This window comes from Rousettus aegyptiacus, unplaced genomic scaffold (assembly GCF_014176215.1).
Source record: "Rousettus aegyptiacus isolate mRouAeg1 unplaced genomic scaffold, mRouAeg1.p scaffold_m13_p_1, whole genome shotgun sequence".
Classification (NCBI taxonomy): domain Eukaryota; kingdom Metazoa; phylum Chordata; class Mammalia; order Chiroptera; family Pteropodidae; genus Rousettus; species Rousettus aegyptiacus.
This window is the reverse complement of record NW_023416284.1, coordinates 29,138,975-29,161,632: the sequence shown is the minus strand read 5'-3', so window position 1 is coordinate 29,161,632 and position 22,658 is coordinate 29,138,975. Positions and strand designations below refer to the sequence as shown.

Here is a 22,658-nt window from a genome sequence, read left to right as displayed (position 1 = left end):
GTCACCTGTGACCTTTCACCTTCCACTGCACTTCAATATGTTGATGATCTTCTTGTCTGCTCTCTTTCCCGTAAGGAATGCCTCTGAGCCTCTACCACCCTCCTTAATTTCTTATTCTCAAAAGGCTACCGTGTTTCCCCCTCTAAGGCTCAAATCGTCCAATCTACCGTAACCTACCTTGGTCTCTCTCTTTCCCTCCACTCGAGCCATTACAGCCTACCGCTTACAAGCTGTCCGTGATCTCCGACCGCCACGCACGGTGGCTGAAATTCAGTCAGTCCTTGGCTTCCTTGGTTTCTTCTGTCACTGGATCCTCAACTTCGCTCTCCTTGCTAAACCTCTATATCGGGCTGCCAAAGAAACTCCAGAAGGCCCCCTTTTGGGCCCCCTGCTAATAATCTGCATCCTTCTCCTCTTCGCTCCATGTTTTATAGAGTTCCTAAAGACGCGGTTTTGTGAGATATCCAGTCACCACTCACCAAATGCTGCTCCAGCCACTTGGCCCCTACCATTTAGGCATTTTTCTTGTTAATTAATTCTTGCCTACCCTAAAACAAAAATAAGCAAAAATGAAAACAAAAACGACTTATTTCAACCCCATGTTCCCCTCCAGTCACCTGTCCTACTATCTCACTTAACAGCAGAGCTTCTTAAAAATTGTCTACACTTTTTTCTGTTCTCTCACTGCCCATTCTCTTCTCAACCCACTGCAATTTGGCTTCTCTCTCTCCGCACCCCTACTCTTCACTTCCATCACTCTAGCCAGTCTCTCTGACCAATTCAACGAGGACATTAGTCCTTTGCTCACTTGTTCTGTTGCTGCAACTAACATCGCTGACCATTGGCTCCTACTCGGAATGCTTTCTTCCCCAGTTCCCTGGCACCATGACATCCCCTTGACCACCTGTACCCTTGGCTGCTGCCTCCCTCCACCCCAACTACGAGTCCCCAGTGCCTGTCACATTCTATGGAAGTCCTCAGTAAGTTGTCTTAAACACAAGCAGAAGTCGCTCTGCCCTATCTTCAACCTTACTACAGCAATTCCATTACACATGAAATTTAACAAATAGTGATAGTGTGTCCCATTCTTGCGCTAGGACTCTTGGGATAAATGTGAAAAAGACATAGTTTCTTCTCTCAAGGGGTACACGATTTTGGGGTGGTATACAGCCCTGTAATTAAGCAATTTCAATTCCAACAGCGTGGTGATTAGTGCTACGATGGGGTAAACATAGGATACTTTGGGAATGTGAGCAAGGGACATCTGACTCAGCCTTGGTTAGGGTGGTGGCTGTTGTTATGTAAGATTTCTGAGGAGTTGCCACCCAGGCTGAAAGGCATTGACATCTAGTCAATTAGCATCTAGTTGAAGAGGTGAGGAATTGCAAGTGGGAGGCAGGGCAGTGTGGTGGTTAGGGACACAGACGCTGGAGTTAGATGATCTTTCACCTCTTGGCTCTGTGACTTTTGTAAATTACTTAACCTCCGTAGGCTTCAGTTCTCTTATCTGACTGAGAAAGAGGTGATAATACCTCATAAGGGTCAATAAACTACCTAACATATAGAAACCCCTCAATAAAGCTTCACTCTTATCCTCATTGCTGGGGTTGTTCAGAATGGCTGGAACACAGTATGAGGATGAGGAAGTAGGTAGAGGACAGAGAATAAAGGGCCTTATATGCTTTGCTGCAGGGTTTGCACTCTATCCTGAGGGCAACGATGAGTTTTAAGTCAAGAGAGACAAGAAAAGATTTTGTTCTAGAAATATCTTGACTACAGTATAGAAAGATGATTGAAAGGGGGGGGCAAGACAAGAGGTGGGGCACCAGTTGGGAGTCCGTTCTCTGTAATCTTGGCAAAAGATCCTGACGATTCTAGATTTGGAGAGAAGAAATGCCACATGGAAGTAACAAGATCTGGTGACTGACTGGACTGGCTGTGGAGGACGAAAGAGGGCGAGAAGTCAAGGAGGAGGCTTGGATCACCTTGCTTACTATTTCACAGAGAAAACAGGGCCCATCGAGTGCAACTGCCTTCTCACCCCTCCATTCTTAGCCTTCCCATATCAGCACCTAGCCTTCCCACAAGTGCTAGATGCTGACCCTCTATCTTAGACCTTTCCACCTCCTCTGACTCCTCTTAAACATTTGCTCAATCTTTGCCAACCCAAGTAAATAAACAAAGCCTTTCCCTCAAGATTCTACACTTCCTTCTTCATTCCCAAATTTCGCCCTCTGGCCTACAGGAGAAAGTCTAAACTCCAAGTGGCATAGAAGCCCTTCAAAACTTGGCTCCAGGCCAACCTCATTTTATCATTTCCATATTCCAACAGACCTGGACTTCTCAACTCCCCAGGCCCTTCCAAGGTCCTCTCTGCATGTCAACGCTGCTCTGCCACCCGGAATGACCAGACTCACTTTTCCCCTTTGCCTAATTCTTCAAGATGACTAGGGCCTCTTGGTTCTGTGGTCCCACCTATGCTACCTCTTCCCCTACCTACTATGCTGTAAAACTTAACCCTCCCTCCCATTATAGAGTGAGTCCCTCAAAGACGGGTTGGTTTCCCCTATCTCTGGGTCCCCAGGGCCTGGTATAATGCCTGGCACAATACAGGGGTTTAATAAATGCTTGCTGGGTGTATAAGAGAAGAAATCAGCCAGCTCTTGTTTAGATGGGTATATCTGAGTGTCTGTGATATGTACATCCATAAAATGACCAACTTCCCAAAGCTGCCATGTGCAGAGTGGCAGAATCTCCAGCCAAGAAGGCCAGTGCAAATTCTATGAGGCATTTTACAGCTATGACAGGAAATGGCAATGTCAGTAGTGGTGTCATCTTTGGACACTAAGGACAGGGATTCAGTGCCATGAATGGTCAGTTAAATTGTAATTGGAGTGAACTGTTCCTCTGCAAACCAAAATGTTCTTCAGCTGCAGCCAAATGGCATTGGAGAAGGGGAGAAATTTTTTTTTCCGACGTCGAAGAAATTATTTCCAATTTTGTGCTCACAACCAGAGACTCTAATGATCAGAGGAAATGAGAAGCAAACAAATTATCACTAATGGAAAATGGCTTTTGGAAAAGAGGATTTAATTTATAGTCAACTGGTCACGGCATGCAGCATGCTGCAAAAGTCGGCCTCACCAGCTTGATCAGAAGAACCGAAGCACAAGGGGAACGCCAGAGAAAAATATATGTATGCCATCACGCTTACTGGAGTCTCTCTGTAAGTGGCAGCCAATTAAAAGAGTCATTATTTTACCTTGGAGAGAAAATGGTCTGAAAAATCAAAGCACATGAAATTAAAATCCGGATTAGGAACCTCAGTCCAAATTGGTTTGTTTGTGGCCTTGTAACCTTGGCAAGGTCTTCTGCAAGGACGACGAACCCACTTTGTCTTCAGCCCAGAGTGGACCCTCTGTTTTTAATTTCCTCTCAATCTTCAGACGTGATTAATAAATCTGGACTCATCTATAAATCATTTCTATAGCAGCCAAATGGTTCTTCATGCAGGGAAACTAAATTCACAAAATCTCAAAACCCAGCTCTTGGACTAAGCCAAACGTCCTTAGCAACAAGTGAGAAGAGGTATTATGAAATCAAAAGGTCACTAGGTCTTGTTTCTAAATAAAATTTCTCAGAGGGCTTTTCTTACCCTGAAATCAAAAGACTTGGTTCTAAAAGCAGGAAGCCTCTAGGGCGTGAGCGGTCAGACTGGTTCACTATTCCCAGATGGCCTCGGAGACAACAAGGCAGTCACTGTGTGCTGTTCCTGTGGGTTCCACCTCCAGAATTGGAACAGAGCCCTCCTCAGGCTCCCCTCTGACTCCTCACACTCAGTTCCCCATTGTGTGTGTGTGTGTGTGTGTGTGTGTGTGTGTGTGTGTGTGTGTGTGAGAGAGACAGAGAGAGAGAGAGAGAGAGAGAGAGAGAGAGAGAGAGAGAGAGAGAAAGAGAGAGAGTGTGTCTGAGAGATAGACACAGGGCATATGCACTATAATTTGTTACTTCCTTCTCACAGACCCCCTACCTTCTGCTCCCCATTCATACTCTTCTCAGACCCCTCCTGACATCCATCACTTCCCTACAGACTCCATTTGCTCTATCTCTTCCCAAAAGTTGCCTTTCCCTCCGTCCTTTCCCTATAGACCATCTTTCCCCTATCCTTCCTGCATAATCCTCTGCCTTCATCCTCTCACCAGACTTACCATCATTTTCTACCCACAGATCCCACTTTTCTGATCCCCAGACTATTTTTTGCCTCCAACTCTACTCCATAGATCTGCCCTCATGCTCTCCCCACAAAATGAAACTCTAGATCAGTCATAACCTCATTACCCACATTCTCCCCACCCCTTCATTGCTCTATGCTTCATCTTGCTTGAACTGATTTCCTACCTTTCCTTCTCCTCCCAACCTTCTTACTCTGCCGTTGAAAGCTTTTGTTCCTGATTAGGAAAGTCTCCTCCACTCAGCTTCTCCACAGTTGCTCTGCCTACCTCCAGCCTGCCCTGAAAGTTGCCTCTCCCCTAGGGTGCCACTTCTGCATAGCCCTCCCTGGTGGAGGCTGCCTATACTGTTCCACCTCAAGGATCTCAGGGTTGGGAGTGGGACTAAGTTTCTCTTTCACCAAAGCCCAACCCAGTTCCCTATCCTACCACCTTTTTATAAAAACCTTTGCTACTTTGAGGGTTATGCCATTCAGTTGTATTGACCTCCTTGTGCCATCATCTGGATTCCAGAACAACCTAATTTATTCATCAGGGACTTCAGTACCTAGCAAACAAGCATTCTCTTTCCTTTCACCTCCTCAAGTCCTGCCATCATCCAGGGGGATTTCAATGGCTATGTCAGCATCCTGAATGTCTTCTGTTCTCCACTTCAGCAACACACACACCCATGACCACATCCTAGGCCTTGTCATCACCTGGAACTACACAAATGCCATGACTCCACTTTCTGATCATGACTCTCTCATCCATCTATTTCCAAGATATGGGTTTTCTGACTTTACTGGGATCCCCAGTCCATAAAACTTTTACATTCCCTTATGCAGTTAGATTCTAAGGTCCATCATCTCAACCTTTTGCAAGGATCCTCAACTTCCTTGCCCTCTGTCCTTCCATTTCAACCACCTGATAAAACCCAAACCTGTTCAACTAATCTGTCTGCACCCACCACTAGATGGCTGAATATTGTTGGGGGAAATATACCTGTCATATACAATGATGCAGATTGCTTCTGCTACAAATTAATGGTCATCAACCTCAACAGGCTTCATAACTGCCCAGAAATCTGTATGCTGCCATTCCCATTCTTCATTGCAGCTATTTCGCTCTCTCTGCTCTTCTCAAACCTTGCACATTGTCTCCAAACCCTCTCTCACTAGATATCTTGTCTGTTCCACAGAGAAAATACATCACAAACAAGAATTCCTTCAACTTATTCCACCAAACTTACTAATGAACTAATTTCACATACTTTCTTCCTTTTTGTTACAATACAAATGTCTCTCCACCTTTCCAAGTGAATTTCTCCATCAATGCTTTGAATTCCCTGTTATTCTTTTTCTGGGATTGCTACTGTCTCAGTTACCTTTTTTTCTCTATAATTTTATCTTTTTCCTTTTGCTGGATCCATACCAACAGCATTTCTTACACTTGAAAACACCTGTGTCTCCTTCCTGCTACTGCTATATTTCTTTTTTCTCCTAAAGAACCCGACATCTTGAAACTATATTGTACGTGTAGTCTTCACTTCCTTAATTTCCCACTCACTTCTCAACTCACTGTAACTTGACCTCTGCTTCCAGAACTCCATAGAAATCACATTTGCAAAGGTCACCAACAACTTCCTTGTTTCTAAATCCAGTAGATTTTTTCAGACTTTATTCGATTAGTCATGGGCCTTCAACACTTTCCTCTGTAAGCTTCTGAAACACCACGTTCTACTACTGATTATCTTACCACTCTGGACACTTCATCTCAATTACCTATGCAGGTTCATTCTCTTTTGCCAGACCCTGAGACTTGAGTGCCTCTCAGGGCTCTGTCCTTGGCCCTTTTTTCTTCTTACTCTACATAGACATTCTCTCTGGGCAAGCCCAACAAACCAATCCACTGGTGTGGTTGTTACCTATAAGGCACTACAGACTACCACATTTCTATTTCCATTTTAGACTTACCTTGCAAACTCTAGTCAGGCACACTCAACTGCCTCCCGGACACCTCCATTTGGATGTCCTACTGGCACTTCAAATTCTCCAGGCCCAGAACTTACCCTTTCCAAAAAACTCTGCTTCCTCTCCTTTCTGTTTGCCTGAGCCAGGAATTTAGAAGTCATCTTTTCTTCTACTTGCCCCACCAGGCACCAAGTCCAATTCTTTTTAACTTATAAGCATCTAAGGAATCCATTCTCATTTGTTTCTGCTACCTCTCCATGCTTTAGCCCCTGTTATCCTTCCACATTACTGAAACAACTTCCTGACTGTTCTCCTTCCTCCTAATCCCCAATCCATTCTCTGCATTGGTCTTTCTAAAATACAAATCTCATTGTTACTCCTTTTCTAAAGCTTTGAAATGACTTCCCACTGTCCTTAGAGGAAAGTCTAAGTTCTTGCACTCATAAGAAACACACTGGAAAATTTTTATCATAAATCAGATCAACCAATAAGATGAGATTGCATCGAAGACTATCCAGGATCTGGGCCTAATTGTTCTTCCAAGGTTACTCTCACATTAATATCTCCTCATAAATTCTGGAACTCATCGCTCAGTTCCTCTTTTTGAGTTTCTGCAAAGTTGGTTCATGAGTGGTTCCTCTATGTCTCTCTCCTTTTAAGATTTATGAAAGTTAGAGCCAAAAGCTTAATCCTTACTAGAGCCCAGCTACATAATAGCTGCACAGTAAATATTTGTTAAATGCATGGATAAATGCAAGAAACAGTATTCCCTAGCCCTTCTGTGTCTCCCACGAACAGGCCATTCTCTAAAGTCTTCCCCTGAAGACCCTACCCACCCTTCAACCCCCACCTCCAACTCCCTCACTGCCTCCTACCCCACCAGTCAGAATATGCCTCGTCCTACCGTCCTACAGGGTGGAGGATGGGGCCGGCATGAGCCCCCTAGGTTGTTTTGTGTGGTTTTCAACCTCAGCTTTCGGAGCTGCGGCTGATCGATGGTAGAGTTAGCTAGATGATGTAAGCCAAAGGGCACTTCCGACCACTCAGTAGGACAAGACACGGGGTGAAGGAAGACTGGTACCCCGCCCCACCCACCCCCTTCCCAGAGAACCGCAAACCTCTCTCAGACCCTCTTACCTACATAGGTGGGCGGGGACTCTTTCTGATCGGCGTCCCGGCTGACCAATACCTGATCCACGTCGTGAGTCAGCAAATGGCCGAAGACCAGGGATAGGGCGGGGCGGAGCCTGGTTGCTAGGGCCACGCTAGTGGGGTGAAGCGAGAGGCTCCGCTAGAGACTCGGTGTGGTTGCTAGGGTGGGAGGTCACAAGAGCGCCCTCAGGGATTGGGCAGCGTCGAGGGAGGTGAGTGGTAACTGGGCGGTGCCCAGGAGGTGCCGGGGTGAAGCGAGGGCGCACGAGCGGTAGTTCTAGCGGCTGACTGGTGCTGAGAACCCGTACCTTCACCATGCTTTCGTCTGATCTGGACTACACCATCACCTTCCCGGATAAGACCTCCGGGAGTTAGGATATGGAACGAAGGCTGGAGCTAGTCGTGGGGACGCGACCTAACGAGCCTGTGCAAGCGCAGCTGTGGCTCCGCCCCCGAAGCCCCGCTCTCGCGGCTTGCCCCTCCCTGGGGTCCTGCAGGTCTTAGACTTCTTGGGGCCCAGAGAGCCTCTTCCCCTTGTCAGCCCCGTCCCCGGAGTGCTCAACCTGTCTGAGCCCCGCCTCTTCCCTGCGTCCTCTGCTGTTGGGGCCTTGTTTTTCTGTGTTTTCGGTCAGAATTTTCAGGTCCATGACCTTGTTTCTCTCTTTGTAGCTGAAGTCTGCGGAGGGCAGGAGGCTCTCCTGATTCCTTTGTTTAAGGTCGGGCTTCCGACTTCTAGCCTCTGTTCGGCGGTTGTGGCTAAGGGATCCTTTCACTATTTTCGGGGTCCTCGCAGAAGCCCAGGACACAGAAACCCTCATCCCTCCCTCCCTCTCCACTCTCCTTGGCAGTGGTTAACAGAGCAGTCTCTGCCGTCAGGTAGAAGTCTGTTCACATCCTGACTGCTTCCTTTAGTAGCTTGATGACCTTTGGCAGGCTAACCCCTCTGAACTTCAATTTCTTCATTTGCAAAACTGGCATATAGATAGTAACCTCCCTCACAGGGTTGTTGGTTGTACAACTGAGGTTGTTTGTGTTAAGGACCCAGCACAGTGCCTGGCATGGAGTGACTTTAACTATTAGCATTACTTTTCTCCCCACAGTCACATCATTAAAGAATGGCGTGTTGGAGGCTCTAGAAAATTAGTAGCCTCTAGAGTAGGCCTCTGTCCCTGGCCGTGTGAGTAGGATTCGGGGCCCAGAGAATGGAAAATTTGGCCCAGACTGGGAATTATGGTACAGGAGCCCTGAAGTACATGTCAGCCTAGGAGCCCAGCATGTCTGCCCCCTGCATTACTCCACATTGCTTTCACACCAACAGTCTTACTGCCAGCAGCTCGGCCTCATATAGCTACCACAGTGATTTTCCTAAGGCAAAGGTTTGCTGTTAATCACCGCTCTGCATAAAACCCTTCAGTAGCTCCTTATTGCCCTCAGGATAAATCATGTCCCGATTCCTTAACATGGCATTCAAAGGCCTTCATAATTTATCAGCCTCTGCTTACCTTTTTGATCACTATGTCCTTCCACTGTTCAATTTGAGTTTTATGTTCTGGCAACTCAACTGCTTGTGATTCCCCACACACTTTGTGCGTATCTGCCTTTGCTCCTGCTGTTTCCTCTGTCTGGAATGCCCTTTCTCCTCTGCTGCCCCACACAGCCCCCCTCTCGTCCAGCTCATCGTTTAATGCTTAGTTCAGATGTTGCCTCTTTCAGGAGGGCCTTCCTCGATCCCTCCCATCACATCTCGTTTTCCTTGGTCGAGGTCTAAGAGGGGAGGATAGCCCCTGGGTTCCCACAGAACAGATGGCTCTAGATCAGCTATATTTCCTTAGAACTGTGCTTAGGGAAATTTTAACTGTTGGCTTAGGGCTCTTGGGTTTATAGATGTAAAAGTGCTTTTGGCATCAGTGTGAGATGAAGCCAGTTAATGTTCTTGTCCTTGGAGAGCCTTCAGCTGCAAAGGACTGGAGCTGCCTTCTGCATGGCCAGGAGAGCAGAAGTTCTCTGTCAGCCCTGGTGGGCCACCTGGTGCCCTTGGTTTGCATATCAGACCTACCTCATACTTGTTCTATGGCTTTGGCAAGTTATTGAACCTCCCTGAGCCTCAGATTTTCTCACTGTAAAATGGGAATTATGATAGTGCCTACTTCAGGGACTGTGAGGGTTGCCAAGATAGTGACTGGCTGTGTGTGCCTAGCACGTTGTCAGTTATTTCCTCTGCTTATGGCTCCTCTCACTGCTTGAGGAGGCTGGGTCCTAGAAGTGGGAGAAATCTTAGGGGGGCCATTTTGTCCTGTATCCTTCTGCTAGCATGAGGGCATTCTGTTGCTACCAGACTGTCCCTGACAGGTTGCTTCCTCCCAAACATCCTGATCTGTTGGAGGCAACTGGGATTTTTAGAAAGCACAATAGGCTTTCCTGTCATTTCCTCTTTCAGTTCAGCATTTGCTGTATACTGGTCTTGAGTTAGTTGCTGGTGCCTTAGAAGTGACTCAGGAGCAGGCTCCCTTCAGGGAGCTGTGGTTTAGGGGAAGGGTGAGGTTTATGAGCAGCTGGTTTCACAATGATGTGGTGGTAATTGCAGGGCTAAAGGGTCATGGTGGGTGCAACAGAGAGCAAGGTAATCTCTCTTCCTCTCTCTTCAAGGCACAGCTTCATGCCTTCCTCAATCTCTTCTCCAAGAGAAATACCTCCAGGGCTTTCAGCTGTCCCTCCTCTGATACAGTTCTAATAACCTCCTTCTGACTGCTCCTCTGGACTGGCTTTTGTGTGTCACGCCTTTCCCTCTAAGTGCATACCCCAGAGCTGAGCTGGAAGTTGTAGGACCTCACAGAAGGAGTTAACAGCACTGTGATCCCCCGAATTCATTTGCTTCCCATCTGAAGAGAGCTTCCCTTCAGGCTGACATGGCTTCCCAGAGTGACAGTCTTTGGGGACCCCCAGAGATTGTATGTAGTGTGTAGGACAGTCATATTTGGTTGCTGGAATTGCTGCTCCTCCATATTTGAACATCGAAACCACAGACCCCAGCACTGCTGTGAGTTGACAGAGAGGTGAGCAGCTGCGGCTGGCACATCAGTTAGGCAGCTGTGGATCTGGGGTCCTTCAGAGCTCGGAATGGGCAGCTCAAGATTCCTCTTCTGGGAGTCCCACCACCAGTATCTGTGGCAGCCCATGTCAAGGGTAGTCTGTCTGTCTGGCCCTTTGCTGAAGCTGAGCCCTTGACCTGGAATCTCCTCCCAACCCACCCACTCTGCTTTTCTGACTAGTGATTCCCTCACCCTCCTAATACCCTGCTTCCATCTCATTTTTGGGGGGAGCTCCCAGAGCAGGGAGTTGTTGTAGTGCTTTTGATGGTTTTGCTCATTGTTGCCAGGGCCTGGCAAGGATGAGGTGCCAAGTGACCCCAGTGGAGTCACTTGGAGGCACTGTGGGAGTCAGCTGCTATAATATCTTATCCAAGATGGCACCACTCCTCCTCCCAGCCAGAGAATGATCAGCCAAGTCCTGCCTCAGGCCCCTTCTGTGGTTTGCTGGCAGGCCCGCAGGCCTTCTTAAAGCCACTATGTTGCCCTCATGTTCAGTAAACATTTTCGGAAATAAATGATTCACGGAATTAATGGGGCAGGGATGAGGAGCTCACTCTTAGGGTACAAAGAAGACTTTGCAGGGGAAATGATGGATTTATTGTCATCTCGGGCTTTATTTAACTTATTTATTTGAACTTTAAAGATCAGATTTATTTGGAAAACCAAGGCTTTATGATCCTGCTCTTTTGCTAAGCACTGGCCTGGGTCAAAGAAATGTAGACATTGTCTTAACCCTCAGGAAGCTTTCACAGGCACCCAGGAAACTGTCTGGAGTGGTCTGGACCACCATGATGGGCCTTGGTGGTCGGGCCACCTTCCTGGAGAAGAGTGGCCCAAGCTGGACCTGGAACGTCGGGAGGGCTGGCAGTTAGATGATGAACAGCAGAAAGTGTGGAAGTGAGGGTGCTGGGGAGGACTGAGAATGGCTCATGGGTGCAGGGCCCTGGCAGGAGGCTGTGGTTCGTTTTCAGGAGTGGGCAATGAGAAGAAAACCTAAAGAACTGTCACAGCAGAGAAGCCTCCGAGGCCCAGGTGAAGCATGAGTTGGGACTTGATCCTCTTTTTGTTTATGAAGACCTTAAAAAGTGCCTTAAAAACACCAGGAGTTTCATTTATTTTTTAACTCATGGTTTCTTGTTCCACACATTAATAAAAGCCTTTTCTAATTTGTCTGCTCTGTACCAGGCACCATGCTGGGCCTTGGATTTGAGATCCAGACCTGATAGACCCTTTATAGGCCTGCTTTTTCTGAGGCCTCGGGGTTTCTTTTGTACTTCCATGTTGACCATGCCCTGCTCATGTGCCAGGCCTACTAGGAGCTCCTCCCAGGATTTTATGAATCTTCCCCACCACCTTGTGAAATAGGGGGTGCCGTCATCCCGTTTTACAGATTGGGGACAGAAGCTCCAGGGAGGTGAAGTACCTTGTCCCAGGTTAAAAAAATAAAAGTAAAAGTAAAGTAAAAAGTAAAGTAAATTTCAAATAAAGTAATCTTGTTTAAATAGAAAGCTAGGTTCTTTGTGTTTTGATTCTGCCTTACAGAGAAAAAGCACATCTTGTGCCACAGTGAGCTGACTCGGGAGCCTCACTCCTAAATCTGTGCATGCAGGTTTCAGCAGCCATTAGGAAGCATTGCTTGAATCCAGTTTCATTTCTAGGAAACAGTTAAGGACATACACAAAGAAGGAGGTGTCCATTAAAGTATTTTTATAACAGCAAAAAATTGGAAATATCATGTTTAATAATGGAAGATTGGTCACCATAAATTATGAAATATTCTACAGCTGCTCTGCAGCCACTAAAAAGGATGGTGTAGAAATATATAAACTGACAGGTGGAGATGTTCACAATATATTGCTAAATCGAAGAAAGCAGACTACAGAACAGTATGGTTCCAAATTTTATTAGATATTTATTTTCTCCTTTTCTATAGTAGGCATGCATTCTTCGTGAAGTAGTAATAACTTCGATTTATTGAGCTCTTTCTTTGTGCTAGGTACCATGCCAAGCCCTCTATAGTCATTATCTTATTTAATCCTTTGTATTATTATCCCCATTTTACAGATAAGGAGTTTAAAGCTTAGAGCACTTGCTCAAAGTCTGTTTCGTAGTTATTAGTGGCATAGCCAGAGATTTGAACCCAGATAAGGTTTTATACAGTATGTACTGTTAGAAACATACCACGCCACTCTCCTATGCCGTGATTTGAAAAAGTAAAAAAATTAAAGTAAATTTCAAATAAAGTAATCTTGTTTAAATAGAAAACTAGGTTCTTTGTGTTTTGATTCTGCCTTACAGAGAAAAAGCACATCTTGTGCCACAGTGAGCTGACTCGGCAGGTAGAGTGGGCATTAGCAAAACGTAACACATAGAACGTCAGTGTCCTGGGTGGTGGTGGGGAGGTGTAAGGTGCTGGTGTGGGGTCCCGGAGGGGGATTCTGGCTCTGCCACTTCCTATTGCATCTTTTTGGGGAAGGGACGGACTCCCTCTGTGTTTTAGTTTTTTCATCCTTAAAATGGGGACAATAGCTGACATAGTAGCTAGCTTCTAGGATGTTTGCAGGACCAAATGAGGCAGCAGATGTTGAGGTTCTGGCTGGGGTGGCCAGTCCCTGAGGAGGAACAGGCAGAAGGGATTAGTGTTAGATCAGTTGATGTACAGAGAGGCCGCTGCATGTACAGGTCTGGAGCTGAGGCGATAGCCATTTGGTTAAGACTGGGGCCTTGATTTTTGTTCTCCCAGGGCCCTGCTGGGATGGTGGTTATAAGCTGTTCTCTAGACTACTTGGGTTTGGATTCCAGTTTTACTATTTACTAATTATGTAACCTTGAGTAAGTTATTTCCTATCTCTGTGGTTTAGTTTTTCATTTGTAAAATCATAACAATATTTTTGTTTGTGGGGTTGTCATGAAGATTAAATGAGTTGATATGCAAAGTGCTTAGAATAGTGCCCGACACATAATGTTCTTTTTGCTGTTACAGTTTTTCTTGGTGATGGGAGAGAGGAGGAGGGTAGGAGCTGGAAGGAAATTTGGAATTCGGAGAGGGTTATGATGGTTTAGGAACGAGATGGATTAGATTGCCTGTGTGAGGTCATCCTAGTCTTGGAGTATAAGTGGGAGATGAGCTGGTGGTGCCTGTCTTCAGTGTCTGAGGGGCAGTGGCCAGAGGCCGGGAGATGTCAGCAGCGGGAGGGGAGAGGATGATATGGCCAGTAGAATGAGCATAAAAGGAGCAGGGGGTTTTACAAGAAGGTGGAGGAATCATGATCTGGATGTGGTCATAAATAATAATAGCCATAGCAATTACTTTTATGACTCTGGAAAGGGCAGTGGGTAACGAGAAGAATGCCAGCTCTTTCTCCTTGGATCCATTCTTCACTTTGCAGCCACGTGTCATTTAGGACATTTCTACTGAGTGCCTGAATGAGCCAGCTGCAGTGCTGGGCACTGGGGATGTGGCAATGAACACGACAGACCCAGTTCCTGCCTTCACGGAGCATTTGGCTAAGGGGAGAGACAGACAGTAAACAGTTAATTGCACAAGTCATTAATACAGGTTGGATCATGCCATTCCCACCCACAATTCCAGAATCTTCATTTGCTTTCCACTGCTACAGAATAAAATCTCGACTCCTAAGCATGGCTCGAAGGCCCTGAGGGTCAGGCTTCAGTCCCACTCTTGGCAGCTCTCCCGATCACTGCTGCTCCCTTACCCAGGCGTCTGCCCACCCCCCCAGGACTGTTTGCTGTTTCCTAGACTGACTACACCATCTCCAGTGGCCCCCGGCCGCTGCTTATGCACTCTCTGCACCTGGCATACTCCTGCTGGTTCTTCACGGCTGGCGCAGCAAGTGCGTTTTCCTTTTGTAGGCCTTTTCCAGTCACCATCACTCTCTCAGCCATGTTCCCAGAGTACCTTGGGCTTCTCTGGATATAGCACTTCCTGTATAGAATCAGAAATGTGTAGCACGGCTCCAATGGGAGGAGGTCATGACAAAGGCTCTCAGTTAGGAGTGGGCATGGAAAGTAGCTAGGAGAACATGTCAGGGGAGTGGGAGGTGCCCATGGGTAGGCAGCACCTGTGGCTTAGGGGCAGCCTCGAGTGCCTGGCTGGAGTGGAGGGACCAGTTCCCTCCCTTTAGGAACATGATGGAAAGCTTAGGCTCGGGGAGTAGGCAGTGTGTTCAGGATGCCTGTATGCTGAGAGTTTTCTTCATGGGGATGCATGTCTGGGAAAGAGTTATTCCTACCTGAGTTGGTGAAGCCCAGTGTGCCAGTAAAACCTGCAGTGGAGCAAGATGGAGTTAGAAATCCTGGCCGCAGGAGTTGGGGCAAGGCCAGAGGCCCAGTAAGAGCTGTCTGAACCTTCCCCAGCTGGGAATGCTCCATCACTGCTAGTTATGGTGGCCTTAACTTTGGGTGGCTACCAGGGGATATGATTTCCTTTGGCTTCCTTCTTTGTATTTGAGATAAATCGCAAAGCCCTTTGCTGGTGTCTCGGTGGTGGCACATGAAGGTTGGGGGAGGGTCCTACGCTCAGACAGCCTCACCAAGGTAAGGGAGCCACCAAGGGCCAGGTCTCAGGAGTACAGCTTCTGGATCTCAGAGATCAAAGGCAGACCCAAGTGGTAGCAGCCAGTTAACATTCATGAGGCTGCCGCAGCATGAGCTTCCTGGACAGTCATCCCAAGATATGGCCTCTCCACCAAAAAGGCCAGTGCAGGTGAAGTGCTGCCCTGTTAGAGGGCAGAGGGACATCAGGCCGAGAAAGGGAATGAGACTATCTGGAGTGGCCTGAGTTAGAGCTGTGGGACTTTCTTCCTCATCAGAGGCTGAGGCCAGCGTCAGGAGATCCTGGGAGGGCTGACAGGCATCGGCAAGGGACTGAAGCACTGGCAGCTCCTGCTGCAGACTGAGTTGTAACCCAGCCTGGGATCCCCATGGGTGCAGGCAGTTAATCTCTGTAGGCCAGAGTCACCACTGCTGGAGAGCAGGAACATTGAACTTTTCAATCACATTAATTTCCACAGGAAATTGTTGTCTTCCTTTTGTCCAAAGGTTAGTGATTTATATTTACCATCTTCTTAACTGGCCTTGAAATTTACTGTTGCCAGGTCACCACTGTCCTTCATAAATCTTAGGGTGGCAGCTGAGCATAGCCAGGTGGCTTGATCCTCTGAAGGGCACACCCTGGTCCTTTCAGGAGGGCAGATAACTGTACAGAAGACCCCTCTGAGGAGGGGAGGAGTCACTTGGCAGGGAGATGAGATGAGGTCTGACCAACAAGGTTGCAAGGAAGCCTGTCGATAGCAGCCATGGAGTAGGCAGCTGGCTTGTGCCTCAGCACATCACTGAAGGAGGCGTGCTTCTAGTTGTGGACAGGGATGGTGGTACAGAAGGCCTCAAGCAGTTTAGTTAGGATGGCCTGTGTGACCATAGGCAAGTATGTTAATCATTCTGTGCCTCGGTTTCCTCATCTATAATAGTATTACTCATACTTTGTTATAAGGGTTAAGCCTCAGTAAATATCAGCTAGTAGTAGTCTCTGGAAGGACAGGTGGGTGGTTTGGTATAGGCCTTGGAGTTGGTCTGCTCCACCTCTCTCTCTCCTTACACTTCTCTTTGGAAGACCCTCTTCTTCCATCTATTTGTGGAATTAGAACAGGGGCTTGTAAACTTTTTTGTAAAGGGCCAGTATGTATTTTATGCCTTGTGAACCATATGATCTCTGTTGCAGCTACTCAGCTCTGCTGTTTTATCATGAAAGCAGCCATACACAAGAAGTAAATGAATGTGGCTGCATTCCAATAAAACTTTATTTGTGGACAAATGTAAATTTCTTATGATTTCCATGTGTCACAAAATATTATTATTTTTTAAACCATTTAAAAATGTAAAAACTCATTTTTTATTTCAGCTCACAGGTCATATAAAAACAACATGGGCTGGATTTGGCTCATGGCTTGTAGTTTGCTGACCCCTGGATTAGAAGGTGAAATTGCGTGGATAAAGTAGTCTTTTTTCTCACCTGTGCTATGTCTTTGAGTCATTAAAGAAAAGTGCCCTCTTGTGGATTTTTCCAGTGACCCTGCAGTGACTCCTGAGAGGCCTAAAAGCCACCTTGAGGAAGGAGCCCCGTGGGAACCTGAGGCACAGGGGCTGGCAGAATACCTGGGCCTGTCACTCATTGGTTCCCTGGCTGGAGCCAGAGTGGTGCTGGCTCTAGATTGGCCAGTCACCCTCACCCCACACCCCAGCACTCTGGTGCTGACTGTCTCACTGTATGTTTTTCAGAGGGCAGCCCTAGCCAAGATGGGAAGGAGGCGGGACTCACTGCCTTTGGTGATTCTTTTGGGCTGGGGTAACGCCCGCAATAGGAACCTTACTAAGTACAGCGCCATCTACCGCAAAAGGGTGAGTACTGCAGGTATGGGGACACCCAGGGTTCTGGAGCCGTGCCACATGGAGTTGCTCTGCAGGGAACTCAGCCTTGGCTGCCCTCTTCTCTGGGCCGCAGCGAAGGCTGACCACCAATGTCGCGGGCCTGAGAATGGCATCCAGAATGGCCTGTGAGGAAGATGCTGAGGTCATGGGGACTTTGGCAAGATTATCCCTGCTTTGCTGTTAACTTTGTGGCCTGGTCTGTCCCCTTCAGCCCCCTGATTTACTTCCCCTTCCTTCCTCCCCAAACCCCACAGTGGGTAGCCCAGCCCTGATGTGCTCCCAGCTGCAGAGTCCACCCAGACCTCAGGTTTCTGTTGGCTGGATGCTGCCTGTGTGGGCAGCAGGAGCCTGGGCTGGGTGTGCTGGGTGTCTGTACTTCCAGGACTGTCGCCTTTTCTGATCAGGTGAAGTTCTGTCTTAGATTGATCAGTGCATCTTCACATTCCCATAGTAGAAGGGCCTCTTGGAAAAGAGATTCAGGCTTGAGGTTTCCTTGCTTCTTCTTAGGCTGCACCAGGAGTTGGATATAGAGATTGTGGTAATTGAAGAGCGCCATAGGGGGCTTGGTTATACTTTGAAAGGTCGTTTCGTACCTTTGGCCTCTGGCCCAGTCCTGCCCTTCTCAGCCCAGACTTTCCAAAGCAAAGAAACACCAGCACAGATAGCCCCAGCTGCCACCTGGGAGCCTAGGACTGAGGAGGGGTGGGAGCCTTCTGGGAGAAAGGCCAGCTGGTGTCCCTCTCCCCTTGGCCTCCCTCCACTGACCCACATCTTCACTGTGCCTAAGGTGTGTGGTGGCCGTGGAGTGGGAGAAAGTTTGAGGGAAAAGGTAGTTCTGAGTTTGAAGCTCCCTGCCACTAACGAGGCTGGTCCTCTGCCATCCGCTTTTATAGCTTCCTTACTCTGCAAGTCGTTTCAGCTACTTACGAATTTCTTCAGTGAGGTAGGCTTGTTTGTCTTGCTTCTCCATTAGACTAAAATCTGTGAGGGCAGGCGGAAAAATAGAAATAGTTGAGTGTGGCTAGAACAGAGAATGAAAGAAAGGGCGTGTGGCAAGAGGTGAAGCTGGGGAGGGTCCTCAGGGGATTTAAATAGAGCCCTGAGGTTAGATTTGTGCTTCTGAAAGTCCTTCACTGCAGGGGGCCAGGACTGGAAGCTGGGAAGTGAGTTTGTTGCTGTGGTCAGGACCTTGAGGCTGATGGTGCCAGGACCTTGGGGCCGATGGTGCTGGTGGAAGGAAGTTGATCGATCAAGGAGTTTGTTAGGAGGTAGAATGGTAGATCAGTGAGAGATTGGGTATGGGCACAGGGATAGGGAGGGGTCAAGGGTAATACCAGATTTCTGCCTGCAACAGTTCTTGGATAGAAGGGCTTGTGGTTTTTGAGCCAAGGAGCACTATAAGAAAAGCCATAGGCTTTGGGGTAGATGAGATTCCCCCAGGGAATGTGTAGAGGGCAAGGAGAAGAGGGCCTAGGACAGAGCCCTGAGAAGCCCAAACTTAAAGGAGCAGATGATGAAGAGAGTCCTACAAGGAAAGGAGGAATGGCCAAAAAGGGACAAGAAAACCCAGGAGAGTGTGGTGGAATCCATAGTGTGCCTTTGGGAAATGGGTCACTGTAGAGGGCAAGAGGAAAGATGTTATTGGGGCAGAAGGCATGGGGAGAAAAAGAGGGAGCACAAGCCCAGGGAAGGCAGAGGGGTTGAGGTGGCAGGGCTGGTGGAGGGGTTGTCTGGGAAAGAAGGGGGTGTCTTTACCCTATGATCAGGAGGATAGAATGGGTGTGGAAAGAAATTTTTTCCTAACCCCAAACCCCTAATACTTTATTATTATTATTATTTAGCATTTTATTTTATTATTAGTCTCAAGTATATAGTACATTGGTCAGAAATTTATATAGTTTAGGAATATTTACTATTTAAAAGAAAATAAAGACACCGTATTCTACCACCCAGAGATCACCTCTATTTACACATTAGTGTGTATCCTTTCACCTTTTTCTGTGTGTGTATCTTTTCTTTACCAAAAGGAGATCTTTTTAGTCTACTATTTTATATCCTTTTTTTAGATCATGATCTCCACAGTTCCATGTTAATAAATTTTCATCCTTCCTGTTTTCAAGATAGTAACTTATTGAATAGCTTGGGCTACCAGAGACTGTATCTAGGAGTGTGTGATCCTGAATGCTGCTAAAAGGGAAGTGCAATGGGAACTAACTAAAAGGTATCATGCGACTTGATTGTTTGGGAGAATATGGGTGACCTTCATAAGAGCATTGTTTGGGAGGGGATGAGGTGGACAGGAGGGTGGGTGTCAACGTTTGCCTAGGAAGGTGAAGGGAAGGTGGGATAGAATTAGAGGGGAGCACCATGTGATGCAGAAGCTTTTTAAAAATGAGATTGGTTTGAGCAAGAATCTAGCGAGAGAGACTGAAAATATAGGAGAGAGAGGTGAGGACCGATAGAGCAGGGCCTTGTCCTTTGAGCATATGCAGAGATGGAGAGATGGTTGCCTTCAGGGGAGAGAGAATAGACTGGGATCTGACATCCGGTGAGATCTAGGTCCTTGATGTAGGGACTTCTGGGAGCATCTGACTGGGGAGGTGGCGGCAGAGTGATGCCCAAACCCCTAAAGAGTGCATTCATGGGAGTTAACAGTGCACACTGTGTGCGCCTTAAAAGATGGCACTTTCACAGGAATTGTTGAAGTTATGTCTGTACCAAAAAGTAGTCCTGCATGTGAATGCTCCTGGGGAGGAGAGAGAGAGAGAGTATGTGTGTGTGCACGTGCATGCGTGCACTTGCGAAGGTAGTTCTTCATCCATACTGTTAATAAGTGGTGCCAGGAATTGAACCCAGTCCTTTCTGACCCCAGAGTCTGCCTAACTCCAAGTCCCCTGACAAAGGGCCCTTTGTCTCTAGAATAGGCTAATGAGAGGGGTTTAAGACAGGCTGGGTGGCTTTGGCTGCCTTTTCTAACTGGCCTAGAAAGGGATCTGTCTGGAGACTTAGAGGTGTACTTGACCCAGGCACTGAGGGGTACAGAAACCTAGAGAGAATTTGGCTCAGTTTTTAGAATTTGAGGAACGACAGCATTTACTATATTTAGAATTTCAGGGAGAATGGAAGTAATTATCCCAGGCCTTGGAACCAGATAGATTTGGGTGTCAGACTCCTGATGCAGAAAGTATGGACTGCTCTCAGTGCTCTGTGTAGGGGTGGCAGTGGCTAGAGACTAACATCATGCAGGTCTGGCTCTTGAGTGGCCTCTGGTGGTCAAGACTGGGGCCTGCAGGCTATGCCCCGGGTGTTGGGTCTCATGGGGATGGATACCTTCTTGTGCCTAGGACACAGGGACAATGCAGAGCGGAGTCGCTGGCAGCAGGGTGTATTCAGGCAGCAAAACCTTAAATGTGCGAGTCGAGCAGATGAGGGTGCAAGGTCAGGGGTGGGAGGGAGACAGATGCCGATCAGAGTGAGACTTCTTTCTGGTCAGCCTAGATGTCTCCAAAGCATGCTCTGGGTTCCAGCTCACATACCATTCTAGGCTGAGGGGTCTTGGCCAGTGTGAAGCGATTATTCCACAACCTTCCACTCTGGAAGGCACCTTGTCTGTGAGTGGTGAGCTGGAGCCCAGATCCCTGCAGGGCCTGGAACACTGCTAGGCTTTTGGGCCTGTGCAAGTTGGAGTTGCTGGATCCCTCTGACATTAGCCTGTAAACCACCTCCCTGCCCCCGCATCCCTGAGGATCAACCAGGCCTCTCTCTTCTTCCTAGGGCTGCATCGTGATCCAATGCACATCGCCATGGCCCATGGTCTTCTTCCCCGAGACTGTGGGCATCCCTTCACTTCGTGCTTTGGCCCGGAAGCTACTTGAGCTACTCTCTGATTACGAGACTGAGAAGGAGCCCCTGCTCTTCCATGTCTTCAGCAACAGCGGTGCCTCACTGTACCGATATGTGCAGGAGCCTGCTGACCCAGCGCTTCTGCCACCTGCGTGTGGTGGCACCACCTTCGACAGCTCTCCTGGTGATAAGAGCTTGGTGGGCTCTCTACGAGCCCTGCTATTTCTCACGTGGGAACACTCTGTGGCGCTGCGCATGCTGTTCGTTGTGGCCGTCACCCTGTCGTTACTCCTGTTCCGCTTCCTGTTTCCTTCACTCGCTGCCCTCTATCTACCACACAAACTGTTATGACATGTTGTGTGATGCAAGCTCTCGCTGGCCCGAGCTCTGTCTCTACTCAAGGGCCGATGTGATGATCACAGCCAGGGATGTGGAACGCACGATTAAGGCACGCCAGGCACACGGGGTCCAGGCGCACTCTGTGGATTTTGGGTCATCTACACATATCTTCCACCTCCGTGACTTCCCTACTCAGTACACTAACCTCTGTGTCAACTTCATGCACAGCTGTGTCCAGTGCTAGGGTCCTTGCTCCACCCACCTCACCTAGGCTTTAGAAATAAACGCCTGACACCTCCCTATAACCTACATCTCTGGGTATCTTCTTCTTCTGGTTGTTTCCTATGGCCCTTTGGGACTTTGTGGTTTCCCAAGTAGAGAATTCCCTTGAGCCTGTCTGGTGGTCTGCTTATCCCAAGATCCTGGGGAGTGGGAGTGCCTGGGCAGTCTCTGCAGGAGCCTTGCAGTGGTTGTGTTGGGATAAGTGCAGCAGTTAGGCTGCTGATTCCTGTTGGAATTTAGGCTGTTAAGAGTTAAGCAAGTGGGGTTGAGGGGTGGGGTGGATAATGAGTTGATCCCCAGTTCCTTGAATGAAAGGTAAACTTTGTGGGGAGGTGCCAGAGGGTAGGATCTAGCTAGGGCAGGGGCTGTGATCTCTGTCTGCTAAGGCCCCAGAAGGGCAAAGCCCCACAGCATGAAGCACCATCTCCATGGATCCTGCTTGGCAGTTCATGAAGAGAGACTTCTCTGACCTCATTGTCAGGTAGTCTGAGTTAGAAGCCAGATGGGGAGCTGAGGATACAGAGGTAGTGTACCTACCTGGGTCCATCACACTTTGTCAGGAAGCCACTGAATCCAGGAAAAGTTGTAAGGTGTGTGTAATGGACAGACGGAGTAGGGAGCATTACACCCACACCTTACAGCAGCGCCATATGGGCACTGGGAGAAGCGAAGTCAGGAGCCCTGAAGACCAGCACCAGGGCCAAGGGGCTGTTTGGCTGAAATAACAAAGTCCCTCATCTCCTTGAGGGAGACCCACTTTGCTCCTCTCTGGGCAGGAGTGGTAGGTGGTGGCTTTAGCCTTAGCATTCTGTGTCACTGCTGCACCCTGCTGGCACATAGTAGGTATATAATAATTGTTGATTGAATGAGCTTACTGTGGTGATCAAGGGACTTGGGGGACAGGGATGGGCTTTGACAGTTTGACAGTGAAGGAGATGGATGGAAAAACTAGGTAGGAGCTGAGTCCTGATATTCTTAGGGCTGATGGACCCTCTGTCTCCTGAGCTGAGCTCTATCTGCATGGTGTGTGTCCCTGGGACTTGGACTGTTGGGGCCAAGTCCTATATCGTGTGGCTCCATTCTTAGCCATGGCCAATAGGTGGCAGTGCTGCCTGTGCCCTGAGACAGCTCAAGAATCTCACAGCAGGTGGGCCGCATGCCCTCGCTCTGGGTTAACGTCCTCTATTTAATAGAGAGCATATGGCCCACAGGGTGGGAGTAACCAGCCATCAAGGGCCTACTGAGACCAAGGCAAGGATAGTTGAGACCTGACAGGAGCCATCCTGATGGGAACTGGGCATTACCCACTTCTCTAGAATAAACAC

At 48.0% G+C, this 22,658-nt stretch overlaps 2 protein-coding genes across 13 annotated transcripts in view; one reads left to right on the top strand and one right to left on the bottom strand.

The window, feature by feature from the left end:
• Positions 1-7,467, bottom strand: part of ARMH1 (armadillo like helical domain containing 1) — a 36,548-nt gene extending 29,081 nt beyond the window's left edge. For 3 of the 12 annotated variants that reach the window (XM_036232996.1, XM_036232985.1, XM_036232987.1), the window contains exon 1: positions 3,656-7,253. The gene's annotated coding sequence lies outside the window, so the exon portion shown is untranslated. Of the gene's footprint in view, positions 1-177; positions 7,254-7,318 lie in introns of those variants that run through there. The other 9 variants (XM_036233009.1, XM_036233003.1, XM_036233015.1 and 6 more) reach the window with 7 other exon arrangements.
• Positions 7,468-7,562: 95 nt separating this feature from the next.
• Positions 7,563-21,533, top strand: TMEM53 (transmembrane protein 53). Its single transcript, XM_036233079.1, is given in 8 exon segments — positions 7,563-7,703; positions 15,263-15,268; positions 16,720-16,759; positions 16,761-16,839; positions 20,644-20,834; positions 20,836-20,867; positions 20,870-21,042; positions 21,044-21,533. Coding segments are annotated over 8 exon segments (828 nt in total). The 5' UTR covers positions 7,563-7,648; the 3' UTR covers positions 21,296-21,533.
• The last annotated feature ends 1,125 nt before the right edge of the window (positions 21,534-22,658 follow it).